General features: G+C 35.1%; 1 protein-coding gene across 2 annotated transcripts in view; it reads left to right on the forward strand.

Annotated features, from left to right (window-relative positions):
• The window catches only part of PITPNB (phosphatidylinositol transfer protein beta), a 62,998-nt gene that overhangs the window by 4,968 nt on the left and 43,486 nt on the right, over window positions 1-14,544 (forward strand). For both annotated transcript variants that reach the window (XM_011373387.2, XM_023538417.1), the window contains exons 2-3: window positions 2,213-2,243; window positions 5,055-5,200. In XM_011373387.2, the coding sequence (XP_011371689.1) occupies window positions 2,213-2,243; window positions 5,055-5,200 (177 nt within the window). The remainder of the gene's footprint in view (window positions 1-2,212; window positions 2,244-5,054; window positions 5,201-14,544) is intronic.

Genomic DNA, 14,544 nt, shown 5'->3' on the forward strand with positions numbered 1-14,544 from the left:
AAGCAGAGATGCCCACAGTTTAAAAGCTCTGGCAGCTTGATGCTGAGAACCTGAGTGTAGCTCTCAGGGAAGAAGCTTGGCAGGGCCACTCTTGCTGCTCGCAGGTGAGAGCTGCCTTTATGACAACTCCTGTGAAACTTGCTGAACATTATTTTCTCTCTCTCTTTTGTGTGTGTGTGTGTGTGTGTGTGTGTGTGAAAGCAAAAATCCTGTGGCGAACTTTGAAAATGCAGGGGATACTTGTACTGCTTTTAATAGAAAATAAAAACCTGTTTCTTCTCTCTTACTTTTTATTAAACAAATCTTGAAATTATTTGACTCATTCATTCAGAGTATTTTAATCAGTCGTTTTCATTTTGTGTAAAGGTTTCCCTAGAAGTGTTATATAAAAATAGGTATCTTCATGCTAATGAGCAGTTGCTAAAATTACTCAACAGAGATTCTTTGGTTTTATGAACCTTTAGGGAAGTCTCTTTCCTCTGTATTCCTTCCTTCCATTTCCTCTGAAGCCCATCATCTTGGTTCAGGCCTTTGTAAGCCCTTGCCCAGACTCCTCAAAGATGACTTTCCCCCACACTCCTGCTTCTCAACATTTTTAAGCACCTAGAGATGACTTCTTCAGGTTAGCTGTGATTATGTCTCTTACTTTTTGGAACAACTTCCCAGGATTCCTTGTTACCTAATAAATTTAATAGATTTTTTTTTTACCGTTATATTGTTGGCTCTGAAAATATTCTCACAACCTATATCTTTTTCTCTATCTTTATCTAAATCTTTCAAAATATGCTCCCAAACTATATCTTACTCTTCCCCCTGACCACTGCACTCCCTCCACCCCAGTATATTTTCTCTTACTGAGGCAGTGAGCGAGTTATTGTGTACCCTGAGGAGACAATTAAAATTTAGACTAGGTATGAAAGGACTTTGTATATCAACTTTATTCTTGATGAGAATAGAAATTAGTAACCATTGTGATTTTGAGAATGTTCATTGTCTTTAGATGACCATTATTGGAAAGACAAAGAGTGATGAGTGATCCCCAGTAGTCAAGGAGGAGGGAATTACAGGAGACATATTTTATACATGTTGGAGATTAAGGTGATGTGAGTATTCAAGCACAGATGTTTGAGGAGAATAGGGAGAGAGAAGTAGGTAGAAAACGCAGCTGAATAGCAGTTGGAATGAGAAAAAAACTATTGGGAATTTTCTATAAAATGAAAATCAAGGTGACTGCCTTGAGGTTTTTTTTCCCCCTTATAATAGGAAGAGTTAAAATAAGATTTTAAATGGCTCTGGTGTAGTTTGCTTAATAGGAGGGAAAAGTCTGAGAAGGACCAGGCCAAAAAAAAAGAAGAAAAAAGTTGCTATTTTGGACACCAGCTATTATCATGAGACAATTGATATTTAAGGATAGGTTTAAGAGTTTATGGTGGAAAAAGGTACTTCCCTATAAAAATCTGGAGGTAAAATTCAATATTCTGATATAAAATAATTTGCCATAATATATACATACACACATATACATATATTTTTGGAATTCATCTTCAGGAGCAGTAGCCTCCTTATGGGTCCTTGTGTGTCCAATAACAAACTCTGTTGGACAGAGTCAAACATATAATCAACCTTACATTAAATCTATCTAGGCTTATAGTTATAAGGTTCAGGGTATTTTCCATAGTAAAGTTTTTTCTTATAAAGTCTGAAGGACTGTTTACTTGTTTTTTTCTTAATAAAGTTGAGGAATAATTGGGTAATGGGGATCAATTTTGGGTAGAAATCATTCATGACATTGAATGAGAAGGACCATAAAAACAAAATGCATAGTGTATAGTTAGATAATGAAACCATACTAAAAATTTCATCAGGGCAGCCTGACCAGACAGTGTACAAATAATACATTCTGTACCCTGCAGTTTTCAATTATGAGTTTTTTCTCGTTCTTTACTCCTCACAAGCATCTCCGTAATTTTTGGGGTCCCAGTACAATGAGGACGCTAAATGCCAGTGATCATTGAGAGCCCAGAATGGTAGTTTAATTTTCCATTAAAAAACCCTTATTTAGAGCTATAGGCATTGAAAAAATCCTCTTTCATAGATAACATCCTTGTTCCAAGCTATGGATTTAAAGTAGAAGCTTTTTTAAACATAAGAGATCTGTTTTAAAACTGCCTATTTCATATGTAACACGTTCTTTTTCCTTCCATCTTTTTAGTCGTGTGGTTTTGCCCTGTTCTGTTCAGGAGGTAAGTCTTGTTTGATTCTGTATTTTATTCATACAGTCTATTTTGATATGTTAACCTAAAGTCATGTTTTCATTGTATTCATTTTCTTTACGTTTTAGTTTATGCGACAAAATGAATTAAAGTGTATAACAGGTTCTTACGCAGATAATTGTAAATGAATTTCTGTAACACTGCTTTGTTTTGGAAAGATCTAAAGAATGTAGTTTAACCTCCTGTCCAGTGCAGTTATTCTGTCTACTATATCCCAGAAAAAGGAGATTCTTGCCTCAACCTAAGCATTTTAAAGTTAAGTAACTTTCTGCTTAAAGAAGCAGCCTTCTTTACTTGTTCTTGGCTATTTTAAACATTGTATTTATTTTAAGCCAAAATCTGCTTTCCTGTAATGTTTGACTGTTGTTTAAGTTCCTTCCACTTGAGCAGAGGGAAATAGGCCTGTTGTGTCTTGCATACGATAACCTTTCAGATTTCCTTTTGGCAGTTCTCTCTCCTCCCTCAATCCCTCTTGTTCCATCTTCTCTACATGAGGTTACAAGGTTAAAAATTCCCAGCAAGTTCATTTGGTCTAATATAACATGACCTCTAGACTTCCTCACCAGCTGGTCTCACTACTGTATGTGTTGTAGTTGTTAGTCTCAACTGAAAACAATATTCCAGATGTCTGACTAGCACATAACTGTGAGAGATTATTGTCTCCCTTGATCTGTACATGATACAGAAATATATCACCCATTCAGAAGTTGCATGTTCTGCAGTTGTAGCTATCTGTAGTATGGCCAAGAATGAGGATAAAAGCAGAGATGACTTCTGAGAAATCAAGATATGTTGCAAAACATGTGAAGCCCTCTGGGTCCTCGTGTAACTTACACAGTTTGCACTTGCTCTGTTATCCGGTTTTCTTAGAGCTGAAAAAGGATTAGAAGCAGTGAATTGGAAGTGGGACAAAACAAACTGATAATCTAAGAAGTGACAGCTGACAGAAGACAGAAAAATAAAATGCAGGAACTAAAAACGAGTAGCTCTCTGGTACTGTTTAGTGTAGACTTGAACAAAGCTGTATATATCTCAGTATTGCCTGAGGTTTCATTGTGTTAAAACACTCAATAAAAGCCAGGCATCCCTATTCTTGTATAATTGATTGTTTGAACTGGAATGTGGAAACTGACATTCGTTTTTGTTAATTTTTTTCTTTTGGTTTCAGCTACTTGAAGCAACTTGAAATCTTTATGAGTCTTGGTGTTGTCACCCAAAATAATCTCAGATCTTTGTTATACTCAGACTTAGTAAACACATCTCTTGTCTTCAATGAAAGCCTAGTGGCATACCACAAAATATTAGCCCATTAAGAATATTTTTTGGATACTGTTGTTTAGTTGTTTATATATAAATTTGTGTTACTCTGTTCCTGACCAAGATTACATTTATCTTTGACTTAGAAACATTTTAATTCTAGTTTTAAAATATGACAGTGTTGAAAGTACATTTTGAAGAACTTAAAGGTTGATTGTAGCATTACTGGACCAACACATTGTATCACAAAAACCAAAAGAAGACACATAGTCATCTCTGCCGTCTAAAATCCTACAGAAACTTATTTTTGATTCATTTATGAAATATGTTTGGTTGCACCTTCCTAAACCCTTCTAAATTGGAGTGAGAGGGGAGGGAAGGAGATGTGTTTGTGTGTTAAAATTAATCTGCAGAATAGCATCATATTTCCAGGGGCTTTTTAGATGTGAATATTTATGGAGCTTACAACTACCCCTACTTTTTGTACCACAAATAAAATAATTGGTTTTGAATTATTAGTTTTTAGAGGTAGCTTTTCTTTGAAAATACACTTAGAAAAACATTTCTTCAGGCTGTCTTCATGGAGAGGGGAAGAAATTTAGCCAGATTTGAAGAGATTAGAGATGGTGCCATGGTTGAGTCACTAGGAGCAAATTAAAACCTAAGAACTTTGCTTTTTATCACATGTCGGAATAGTTAGTGACTCCAGATTGGCATAGAACAATGTTGCCCACCCGCAGGTATTGGCACAGACCACTGCAAATTCTGGTTCACTTTAAAATGAAATAGAAACCACTATTAACAGTTCCTTGCCTTTTATGGTAATACTTGTGTATTTATAATACTTTGAAAACAGTTTGTTTACTGGAGCACTTCACAGTTCACAGTTCTGGTCCAGGATACCCAATACTGTTTCTGTTTAGGCAGACAAAGGCCAAATTGGGTACCTCATATATAAGTCATGGGAAAAAAGACCCCAGAGGTCTACTAAAATTTAGACTGTAATGGTTCTTTGTATTTGCAGGCTTTTATCATTATACTTTATATCTCTCTTTTTTATTATTGAGAATGGTATTCTGGTATTCTGGTTGCTCAGTTTTCTTAATTGGCAAAGTGATAATTATATACATGTTATACCTTTCTCAGAATTTTGTAAAATTAATGAGATACAATAGATGTGAAAATGCTTTGGAAAATACAAATGTATACTTATTATTCAAGAAGTTGAAGTTAATGTTAAGACATTTTTTTGATAAGTGGATAGTATATATTAAAGCACCAGAGTGTTTGTAACTAGCAGTTTTCTTGAGTAATGGAAATCTTGTAAAATACTAGAGTTTCTTGAGCTCTGTGATTATGTGTCTTCCTAAACATTAACTTCTAATTTGAGTCACATTTTCACGTTGAACATATGTGCTAAATGGTTTGGAAATGCTTTTCTATATCATTTATAGTAAGATTTTAGCGTAAGAGGTTTCCACAGTTACTACTGACTTATTGAAATTCTGTTCTCTGAAATTTCAGTATCAGGTTGGGCAGCTTTACTCTGTTGCAGAAGCTAGTAAGAATGAGACTGGTGGTGGAGAAGGAATTGAAGTCTTAAAGAATGAACCTTATGAGAAGGATGGAGAAAAGGGACAGTATACACACAAAATCTATCACCTAAAGAGGTAAGAAGGGTAGTCACAATTGATGCTTAGTCATTACATTAAATATTTAGCTTACTTATTAAGCGTGTAGCTATCTAACTTACTAGTAGATGTGCTGAGGTACTTTTTAAAATTTCTATATGACAATGTGTTGCATTTTAATTTTTTGAACTCCTCCCTCCTTTATTGGTCATTTTTAAATTGTAAAAGTCATATATCTGCTTATAAAAAAATTCAGACAACATAGACAATAAAATAAAAACTTCATCCCCATCTCTTGCCATCCTATATCCATAACTCCAAAGAAAAACACTAGAAGCCATTTAGTTTATACTTCTATATCATTTTCTATTCATATTCAAATAAATTTTTTAAAAAAGAGACATCACTTGTATGATTTTTTTGTTCCGTACAATAAATGGAATTATACCATATATATGGTTCTACAGTTTGCTTTATTTTTCATGCAATAATATATTGTGAACCTCCTTCCATGTTATTTAATGTCCATGTCATTCTTTTTAAAGCTGAGAAAAATTTCTTACTATGGACATAATATAGTTTACTTATCCATTCTCTAAATGATAAGTTGGCAGCGGTTTTTTTTTTTGGTGTTTTATAGTTTTTGTTAAAAATGGTATTTCTATGAACATGGTTGTACATAAATGTCTTTATGCCTTAGGTTACTGTTTCTCTAGGAGAAATTTATAAAAGTAGGATTGCTGAAAGGACATGCTCATTTCAAATTTCGATATTGCTGCCAGATTTCCCTCCAGGAGTTTGATAGTGTTCATTTTTCCATATTTTTCTGTTTTTAATTTTTGCCAATTTGATGCGTAGAAAATAGTCTCTGGTTTAAATTTGCATTTCTTTACTAGTGAGTTTGTCTTTTCATGTTAATTGACCATTTGAATTGTGTGACTTGACTGTTCAAATCCTTTGTTTATTGTTTTTATCTGCTTAGTTTGTAGAAGTTCTTTTGCACATTTTCCTGAGTTTGGCAGTGTAATCTCTTATCTTCGGCATAAATATTTTAAAATAGAAAATACATACCAAATTTATCCAAGGACAAAAGACCAGTAATGGTTTCAAGAGGCTGTTTTGGCAATAGTCTCCCAGTCTATTAAAGGTAGGAGGGAGTCTTTGCTTTTATCTTGTCTTTAGTCTCTTTGTAGTGAAATGAATAACTCTGTTCTGTAGAGCTCCTTAAAAGTTATAGATGAGTTGTGATGATCAGTATTCTTCACATTGTCTCAGTTTAAGGCTACTGCTTGATTTATAGAGACACATGAATATTAAGCAGGTTGTCATTTTATAGAACCTTAAATTTTATTGTTATTTTCTTTTAGAACACAGCATTTCTTTGTTTCTGATGCAGGTTTTAGTGAAGGCAAAAACTGATCAATCAATTATCCATAGAGACTGTCTTATTCATGGTTTCTATTACTTTGTACCCTAAGTCCATCTACTTTTTTTTTTATCTTTTTGACATTTAATATTTTATATTAGTTTCAGGTGTACAGCATAGTCTTAGACATTTATATAATTTATGAAGTGATCCTCCCAATAAATTCAGTACCCACCTGGCACCATACGTAGTTATTACAATATTATTGACTATATTTCCCATGTTGTACTTTATATCCACATGAATATATCTTAAAAATGTGTCAATTAAGAGAAAATTTTAGCATTCTACATGGTAGAATCTGTGTAATATTTATAGTACTGATTAACTTATGTACCCTCAGAATTCTTTTTATTAGCATTTTACATTCACTCATTAATTGAATTTTACCAATACATAAAACTTCCTTTATTATAAACATTCAGCTCGGGGGGTTCTAAAATAAACCAGAAAGTTATCTATATTAAATTTTCTTTTGGTCTGTGATGTCTTTATGTGAATAAACTTAACATAGATTTAAAATTCGTCATTCGAAAACTAAGATTTGGAAGGTTGGGGAAATGTTTGATATATTATTACATGGAAAAGACCAATTGCTAAATATGTAAATATTCATATGTATACATATGTAATATATATGTTTTTTTAAAGTAATCAGAAAAAAAGGCTAGAAAGAGCATCATTAAAATGTTAAGAATGTGGTGTAAAAATTTCTTTACTCTTCTGTATTTTTGTTTAATGAGAAAAAGCGATAAATACTATTTTTGAAACATTTGATTTAGATGACACTCTAACCATAAATAACGAATCTCTTAAGTTGAAGAGGAGTATGTAAATATAGTTAGTGCAAGAGATATTATTGCTCTGGAGAGTGTATTTGGAGATGAGAACAAGAATTCCTCGCATGTTTTTGGTGGATTAAATAAAGGAAAACTTTGGCTCTCTAGATGCTAGCCTCCTTGTGCACTCAGCCTTCTGGAACAGTTTTTTCATTCCTAAGAGTCGAAATTATTCCATAGTACCCTTTTGTTTTACCCTTTTATGCGCTCATTTACACCTCATTGCAGTCTTGAGAAATAGGCAATGTATACATTGTATGTAAGAAGACACTAAGGTAGATACTTACCCAAAGTCACACAACTGAAAAGTGGTAGGGTGGTGACTGATACCTGCAATCTCTGATTCTAATGCCGTGCTCTTTTGGTCACAAGTAGGCAGTCCCAAGTGCCTGACAATGAGCACTCAACCCAGTGAACACAGGTGTTTCATAAGAAGGGAGGGAGGGGGTCTGACTGGATCATGAGGGCTGTTTGATGCCCATAGAAGGCTGGCCTTATCTCACAAAGATGGCAACTGAATGGAGGCATGGAGAAGCATGAGACAGGAAGGGAAAAAAGGAGACAATAATGGCTCTCAAGAAGTGTGACAGATAATAGCCACCCTGACAGTAATGAAAAACAACCAAAAACCTGTTCATTAATGAAGACAAAACAGAGACAAGTTGTTGCTGTAGTCTGGGAGAGGGAATGGTCATGGGGCAAGGGCAATTAGATGTCTGCACTCAAAATCATCAGTGTCATACCGAAGGCAAATAGCAATAGGATAAGAATATTATTGAAGGGCAAAGATTCATTTAGTAAATCCGGAGGCCTTCACTGTGCCATAGGGAAGACCGCAGTGATGACACAGGGCTGTCAGTGTAGCCCTGTCAGACTTCAGTATCTTATAAGAGCATCAGTATGCTGAAGACATACCCTTAGTTCCTAGAGAGTTTTAGAGCTCTCTCCTTAAGGAATTTAAATATGTGTATAATAATATATGTTCTTTTTTCTAGTGTTTACTCCATTGGGTAAACCTGAAGTGCTCTGTGCACTGTCATTGTATAGCATTGATAGAATTGCAGACTTGGCAAACTTGGATGGCTAAAGGTAAGGTTGGCTAAGGCCACCAACACCTTATTTTACGTTTGAGATACTAGAAATTCTGAGTTCCACTTTACCCGCTGTAATCAGGGTCTCTGGATTCCCCGGCCAGTGTGCCTTCCCATTTCAGCAAAACACTTGTTGGTAAGATACACACATTTAATCTCAACCAGAAGATTGAGGAACAATCTTGGCAAGGTGTTAAAAAATCCAAAATTTAGTGGCCATCTCAAGGGACATTTCAGATGTCTGTTTTCTTTCAATCTTTTTTATGGGGTAACGAGATTCTTTCCATATCTTTTGATAACTTTCACTAGTGAGGAGTCACCCATGGTAATTCTAAGCATAGGGTCTAGTACTTAATATATTCTTACAGTGTGCTGATCACTGTAAGTGCCCTAAGTGGTAGCTCATTTTATTTCCCACAGCAGCCTTTTCTAGTGAGGAAACTAAGGTCCAGAAAGTTTTAAGTATGTAGCCCCTGTGTCCCTGCTAATTGGTAGCAGAGATGGCGTGAATCCAACCAGGTGACTCCAGAACTCGCCCTCTTACTCACTTGGCTCTACTGAAGTCCTGTGCGAGAGTTAGAATATTTTCCATTTGTTGAAGTGAGCTGCAAAGGAGTTTACAGAGAAGTTCTTCCAAAACCATGGGTTTTACCATATCCTATTTTCTCATAAATCTTTAAAGTCTCAAGTCTTCTCTCAAAATAAAGTTAAACTCAACAAGGTACTCAAAATTATCCACATATCCCCCATTGTAGTAACCTTTGGCTCTAAGTAAGCTAGTCTCTTCATTGTTTTCCAAAGTGACCTGTTCAGCCCCTTACACTCTTCTGATTTTGGGTCCCTCATAACTTGCTCAGCTTCCTCAGCACAGCTCAGATCTGTTCTGTGCAAAGGCATTCCTTGACTACTTACATTCTTTCCTAAATTCCGTCACTTTTGTCACTCTACTCATTTTGCCACCTAGTCATATATGTCCATATGTGTACATATTTGTCTTGTACCCCATTTACCACAAAAGTTTGAGTACATTTCTTTAAGTTGCTTAATATGCCCTTAATGGTGGATGGTGGAGAGGAAGACATAATTTATTGGGTAAAGAATTTGGAACCAAGGCAAGAAAATGTGTTGCAACCTTGAAGGTGGTTATTTCAGAGAAAAACTTGAAGCTCTCCTGAGACCTCATAGGAACACACTCACCAGACCTTTTGTTGTTTTGTTTTCTCTCCTTTCTTAGGGAAATTTAGATTTACTCTTTTTTTTTTTTTTTTATTCATTATAAGCATTATGCCTTCACCATCTTCAGTCAGTCCTGGATGGCGGAGAATTCATAAAGCTTTGTCAACTGTAGAATAGCCTTGTTGCCCAAAGGTTAAAACAGCAGAGGTTTTATTGAAAATGGTTTTAAAATTTCATGTGGCTCAAGTTAAGAGCTCAATTTTGTAAGCAAAAAGAATGATCTGCCAGGAAATAAAGTTATGTTCACATTTAAAAATGAGAAGTTTAAATCACCTGAGAATATAAAGATTAATTATAAATTATGTACATTCAGAGAGCATCTCTGAATAAGAAATTAATAAACAGCCTAATACAGTAATTTGTTCTTGAGCTGAGAATTAGCCATCAACACATAATTTTTTGTGTGTGTTTATATAGTTCTGAGTCTTAAATTTTGTACAGTTCAAAGTTTTCTAAATCAAGAGCGATCCTATTCTAGAAGAATATCAGAAATATTACTGAAATACATTGTTTCTTCCGTATGGTATACAGTGACCCTTGAAAAACACAGGTTTGCACTGCATGGTTCCACTTATATGCGGGTGTTTTCAATAAATATGCAGTCAGCCCTCTGTATCGCCAGAGTTTGCTTTCGTGGATTCAACCAACCACAGAAGGAAAATCGTACTTTAGAGTCGTGGTTGGAAATCCACGGATGCAGAGGGCCAATTGTATGTGGTATCATACGCCATTTTATATTAGGGATTTGAGCATTGCAGATTTTGAGGTCCACCAGGTCCTAGAACCAATCTCCTGCATATACCGAGGGATAACTAGTTAAGCTTTTGGGGAGTCAATTTATACATTAATTTTTACTGTGTGGGGTGTTGGCACCCCAGCATCGAGGTTGTTGATGGGTCAACTGACTTCATTTCTCATTGCTATTCCCCATTTTGTCATGTGAAAACTACTTTTTTCTCTTTTTTTTTTTTACAATTTCCCAAAACTTTTGTATCCTATCTTTCATGTGTTGAACAGTTTGTATCTGGTTATTTTATTTCTTTCCCACGAATCAGGGAGTTTTAAGTTATAATTTTTCCCCCTGTCGCTCCATTTCTTCCTTCATTCTTCTATCTTCATAGCCACTACAGTAAAGCGAGTGACAATTATCTCTTTCTTGAACTTCTCCAATTATCTGCAGATTGTTCTCTTGCCATCCATTCTTGTGACTGTTGTAAATAATGCCGCTATGAACATTCTTGTACAGTTTCTGAGTGTATGTTTTTATTTCTCTTCATTTTAAATAAATGTAAATACCTACAACCGGAATTGCTGGGTCATATGCTAACTCCTCACTTTTTGAAGAACTGCCAGGCTGTTTTCCAAAGCGACTGTACCATTTTACATTCCCACCAACAGAGTACGAAGGCTCTGTATCCTTGCCAGTGCTTGTTATTTGCAGGTCTTTGGTTTTTGTTTGTTTTATAGTAGCCATCATAGTTGGTGTGAGGTGATATGATATCTTTTGGTTTTGATTTGCATTCCCCTGCTGATTAATGGCATTGAGCATCTCTTTATGTGCATTGGTCATTTATAGATCTTTAGGGAAATATCTATTCAAATCTTTTACCCAATTGGATTGTTTTTTGTTGTTTTAAGAGTTCTGTGTATGTTCTGAATCTAGTTCCCTAACAGATAAATGATTTACAAAATTTATTGCCCATTCTTTGAGTTGTTGTTGCACTTTCTTGGTAGTATCCTTTAGAGCTTAAAAAGTTTCTAATTTTGATGAAGTCCAATTTACCTTTTTTTGTTGTTATTTATGCTTTTTGTGTCATAATTTTATTGGTTAATCCAAGGTCACAAAGATTTAATCTCTGTTCTAAGAATTTTATGGTTTTAGCTCTTACATTTAGATATTTACCCCGTTTTGAGTTAATTTTTGCCACCATCTATTCTAGCCCACTCCCATTCATTTTCCACACAACACTAGAATGATCTTTAAGCTTAAATCAGGTTGTGTCATTCCCCTTCTTAATGCTGTCAGTTGCTTCCTATCTTAATTCCCATCATACAAAGAATAAAATCCAAACTCTAACTTGTAAGATGGGCCCCTGTGATCTCTCTGCTCACTGTCCTCAGCTTGTGTCTCTCTGTTCTTGTTCACTACAGTCAGCTATGCTGCAGGCCTCAGAGTGGCCCAAGCAGGCCAAGTCTTTTGCTCTTTTAGGACCTTTGTCCCATTTCTTCATGTGGTTGGCCCTCCTCACCCTCAGGTCACCACTGTAATGTCACTTCCTCAGGGAAGCCTTCCTGAGCATCCTTGCCCAGGCGGCCTGTTCCTTACTGTCACTGCATTTCAGGGGAGATAATTCTCTGTCTTTTGTCATTTACCGCTGTTTTCTGCTCTCTTTTCCAGAAGGTGAGCTCTGGGTGGGGATAGTCCCTGTTTGCACACCATTATTTATACATCCCCTGACACATTGGCACACAGTTAAGTACTTGCTTAAGTAAATGAATGAGGTGCCCTGTGGATTTAAGGTATATTTCAGTAGATTATAAAGTGAAAAAAGCAATTCCTTGTTTTATTTTATGGCAAATTAATTTAGTCTTCAAATTCTCTGTTTTCTACATTTTGATGTTTATCCACAGGATAGAGAAGGATGGAAAAGTAGATCTTTGGATAGTTTTACTCATTTTGTTTACAAGTATATATAAAAATTTCATGGGAAAAGTACAGTTTGAGATGATTTCCCAAGGTATCATTTATCTCAGAAACAGCATTTTAAAAAAGAATACTCCTAGGTCAGAAGTTCAGTGTACGTTATGGTCTTTTATTATGTATCTTTTAAACCACATAAGCCCTTTGTTTTCCTTCTACCACTATGACAAAGTGGTGTTACTGCAAAACCGACAGGTTTACAACCGTTTAACAATATTGAGGTTAGATGTTAATATTATCTCCTCTCAACACAATTGATAAAACACTTTGGTTGACTTTTACCCTGAAGTTAAATATTCTTAAATAATCTTCAGTTGGAGGAGGGCTCTGTATTGGCAAAGAACCTTTGTGCTCTTAGGCATTATAATGTGGCTAAGTCTTAAACAGCTGAAATCTAGATATGTTTACCTTGAGGCAAGCATTATCAGGAGTGCTGGTTTACTGTGAGAACATTTTGTGAATAGTTTGGGAGAACAAGAGGAGGAATGTCCTTCTTAATTTGTTTTTGAAGGTCTAGCTCCATTTTTTTAATTCAGTTAATATTTGTCCCTTTTCTGAGACTGAAATCTAAGCTTCCAAAACAGAATTTCCTGCATTTTACCAAAGTGACTTCCTACGGGATACTAGGTAGGGGAATGATATATATGCTCTCAGTTGTATATAAGTAGCACACTTGAATTGTTCAGAATATATTAAAGTTGCCATTAATGAAAGTTCCTTTCTTGTAAAACAGAATTGAAATTTAATTTTATTTACTCCAGTTATGCATTTTCTTCATTTTCTCATTGAGGACAGATGTGTTTGTTAGTGTTCTCTTGTTAAATGTAAAAAGCCAGTAAATTGGAAACAAAACTGGCTCAAAGGTTTGGTTGTTCCTAACTAACTCAAAACATAAAATGAATTGTTGGAATTCATATAGTGGAAAAAAACATCTCGGAAATAAGATAATAGGCAGTTTAAGAGCAAGCTGAAGAAATAGTAAAGCTTTCTTGTAGATTTGGCTTTTGGTGAACTTTAATGACTGACTTCCAATTTTCTCCTGTTTTAGAACTTCTGATGAATATTAAGGTTTTTAGACTATTGAGCCTAGGAATAAATGAGATAGTGTTAAAATATGTTTCTGAGCTAGTACACAGCTAATTTTCTCCTGCTTTTTTTCTAAGTTCACCAAATGAACCGTTGATATATCTGTTGGTCATACTCTCAGATAGATGATCTTGTAGCTTGTATTTAAAAAATTTACCCACATATATTACATTATACCCTGATGAGACCTCACCCACATTTAAAGGGATTTTGGTTCTAGTTCTTTAGTAATAGAAGAAATAATTTGGACTGCTACATATTGTTTGACTTTCAATGTGATAGTATTTTCAGTTATACTGGCTTAATTTTTCTGAAGTTATACCCCTTTGCATGAATCTTCCCAAGATTTGAAAAGAATAAGTGCTTAAAGAATTAGCCCCCCTTTATTATTTTAACGATGTAGAGGCACAGGTAAATCTCTTGATGCCTTTGGAATCGCACTGGTACTGCCATATATATGTAATAGTAGTACTTGAGCATTTCTTTTCCAGTGATTTAATTAGCCACAATAGTGGAAGCTCCAAATCGTGTACCTGCTCTTATGTTCAGAGGAGACAACAAAAGGGCTATCCACACCACCTCTCCTATAACCACACAGCTCTCTGGCTAGAATGGGGTTCCTTATATCTTGTGTCTGTCTGGTCAACTGCTCAGTCTTATTATGGGCCTGGAAGTCCATTTTGGGTCCCAAGTTTACTTAGTTTTTTTCTTTCTCTTAGCTTAGGAAGTTAAGTTGTGCTTGAAATTTCTCAGAGAAGCAGCTCTGATATGGAAAATATATATATACATACACACACATATATATGTAATAGGGCTTGTAGTTAGAGGATATAGTTTTGATATAGTTATTTAGCCACTTAAATGCTGTTATATGAAATAATTAATGCTTACCTCACAGTGTTATTAGGAGATTTAAATGAAGAAGACAGGTGAAAGTACCCAGCCCCATGTCAGCTTATAATTAAAAAGGAGTGACTACCATTTATTGAGCACTCATTGTACTG

This window comes from Pteropus vampyrus, unplaced genomic scaffold (genome assembly GCF_000151845.1).
Source record: "Pteropus vampyrus isolate Shadow unplaced genomic scaffold, Pvam_2.0 Scaffold223, whole genome shotgun sequence".
NCBI classification, from domain to species: Eukaryota; Metazoa; Chordata; class Mammalia; order Chiroptera; family Pteropodidae; genus Pteropus; species Pteropus vampyrus.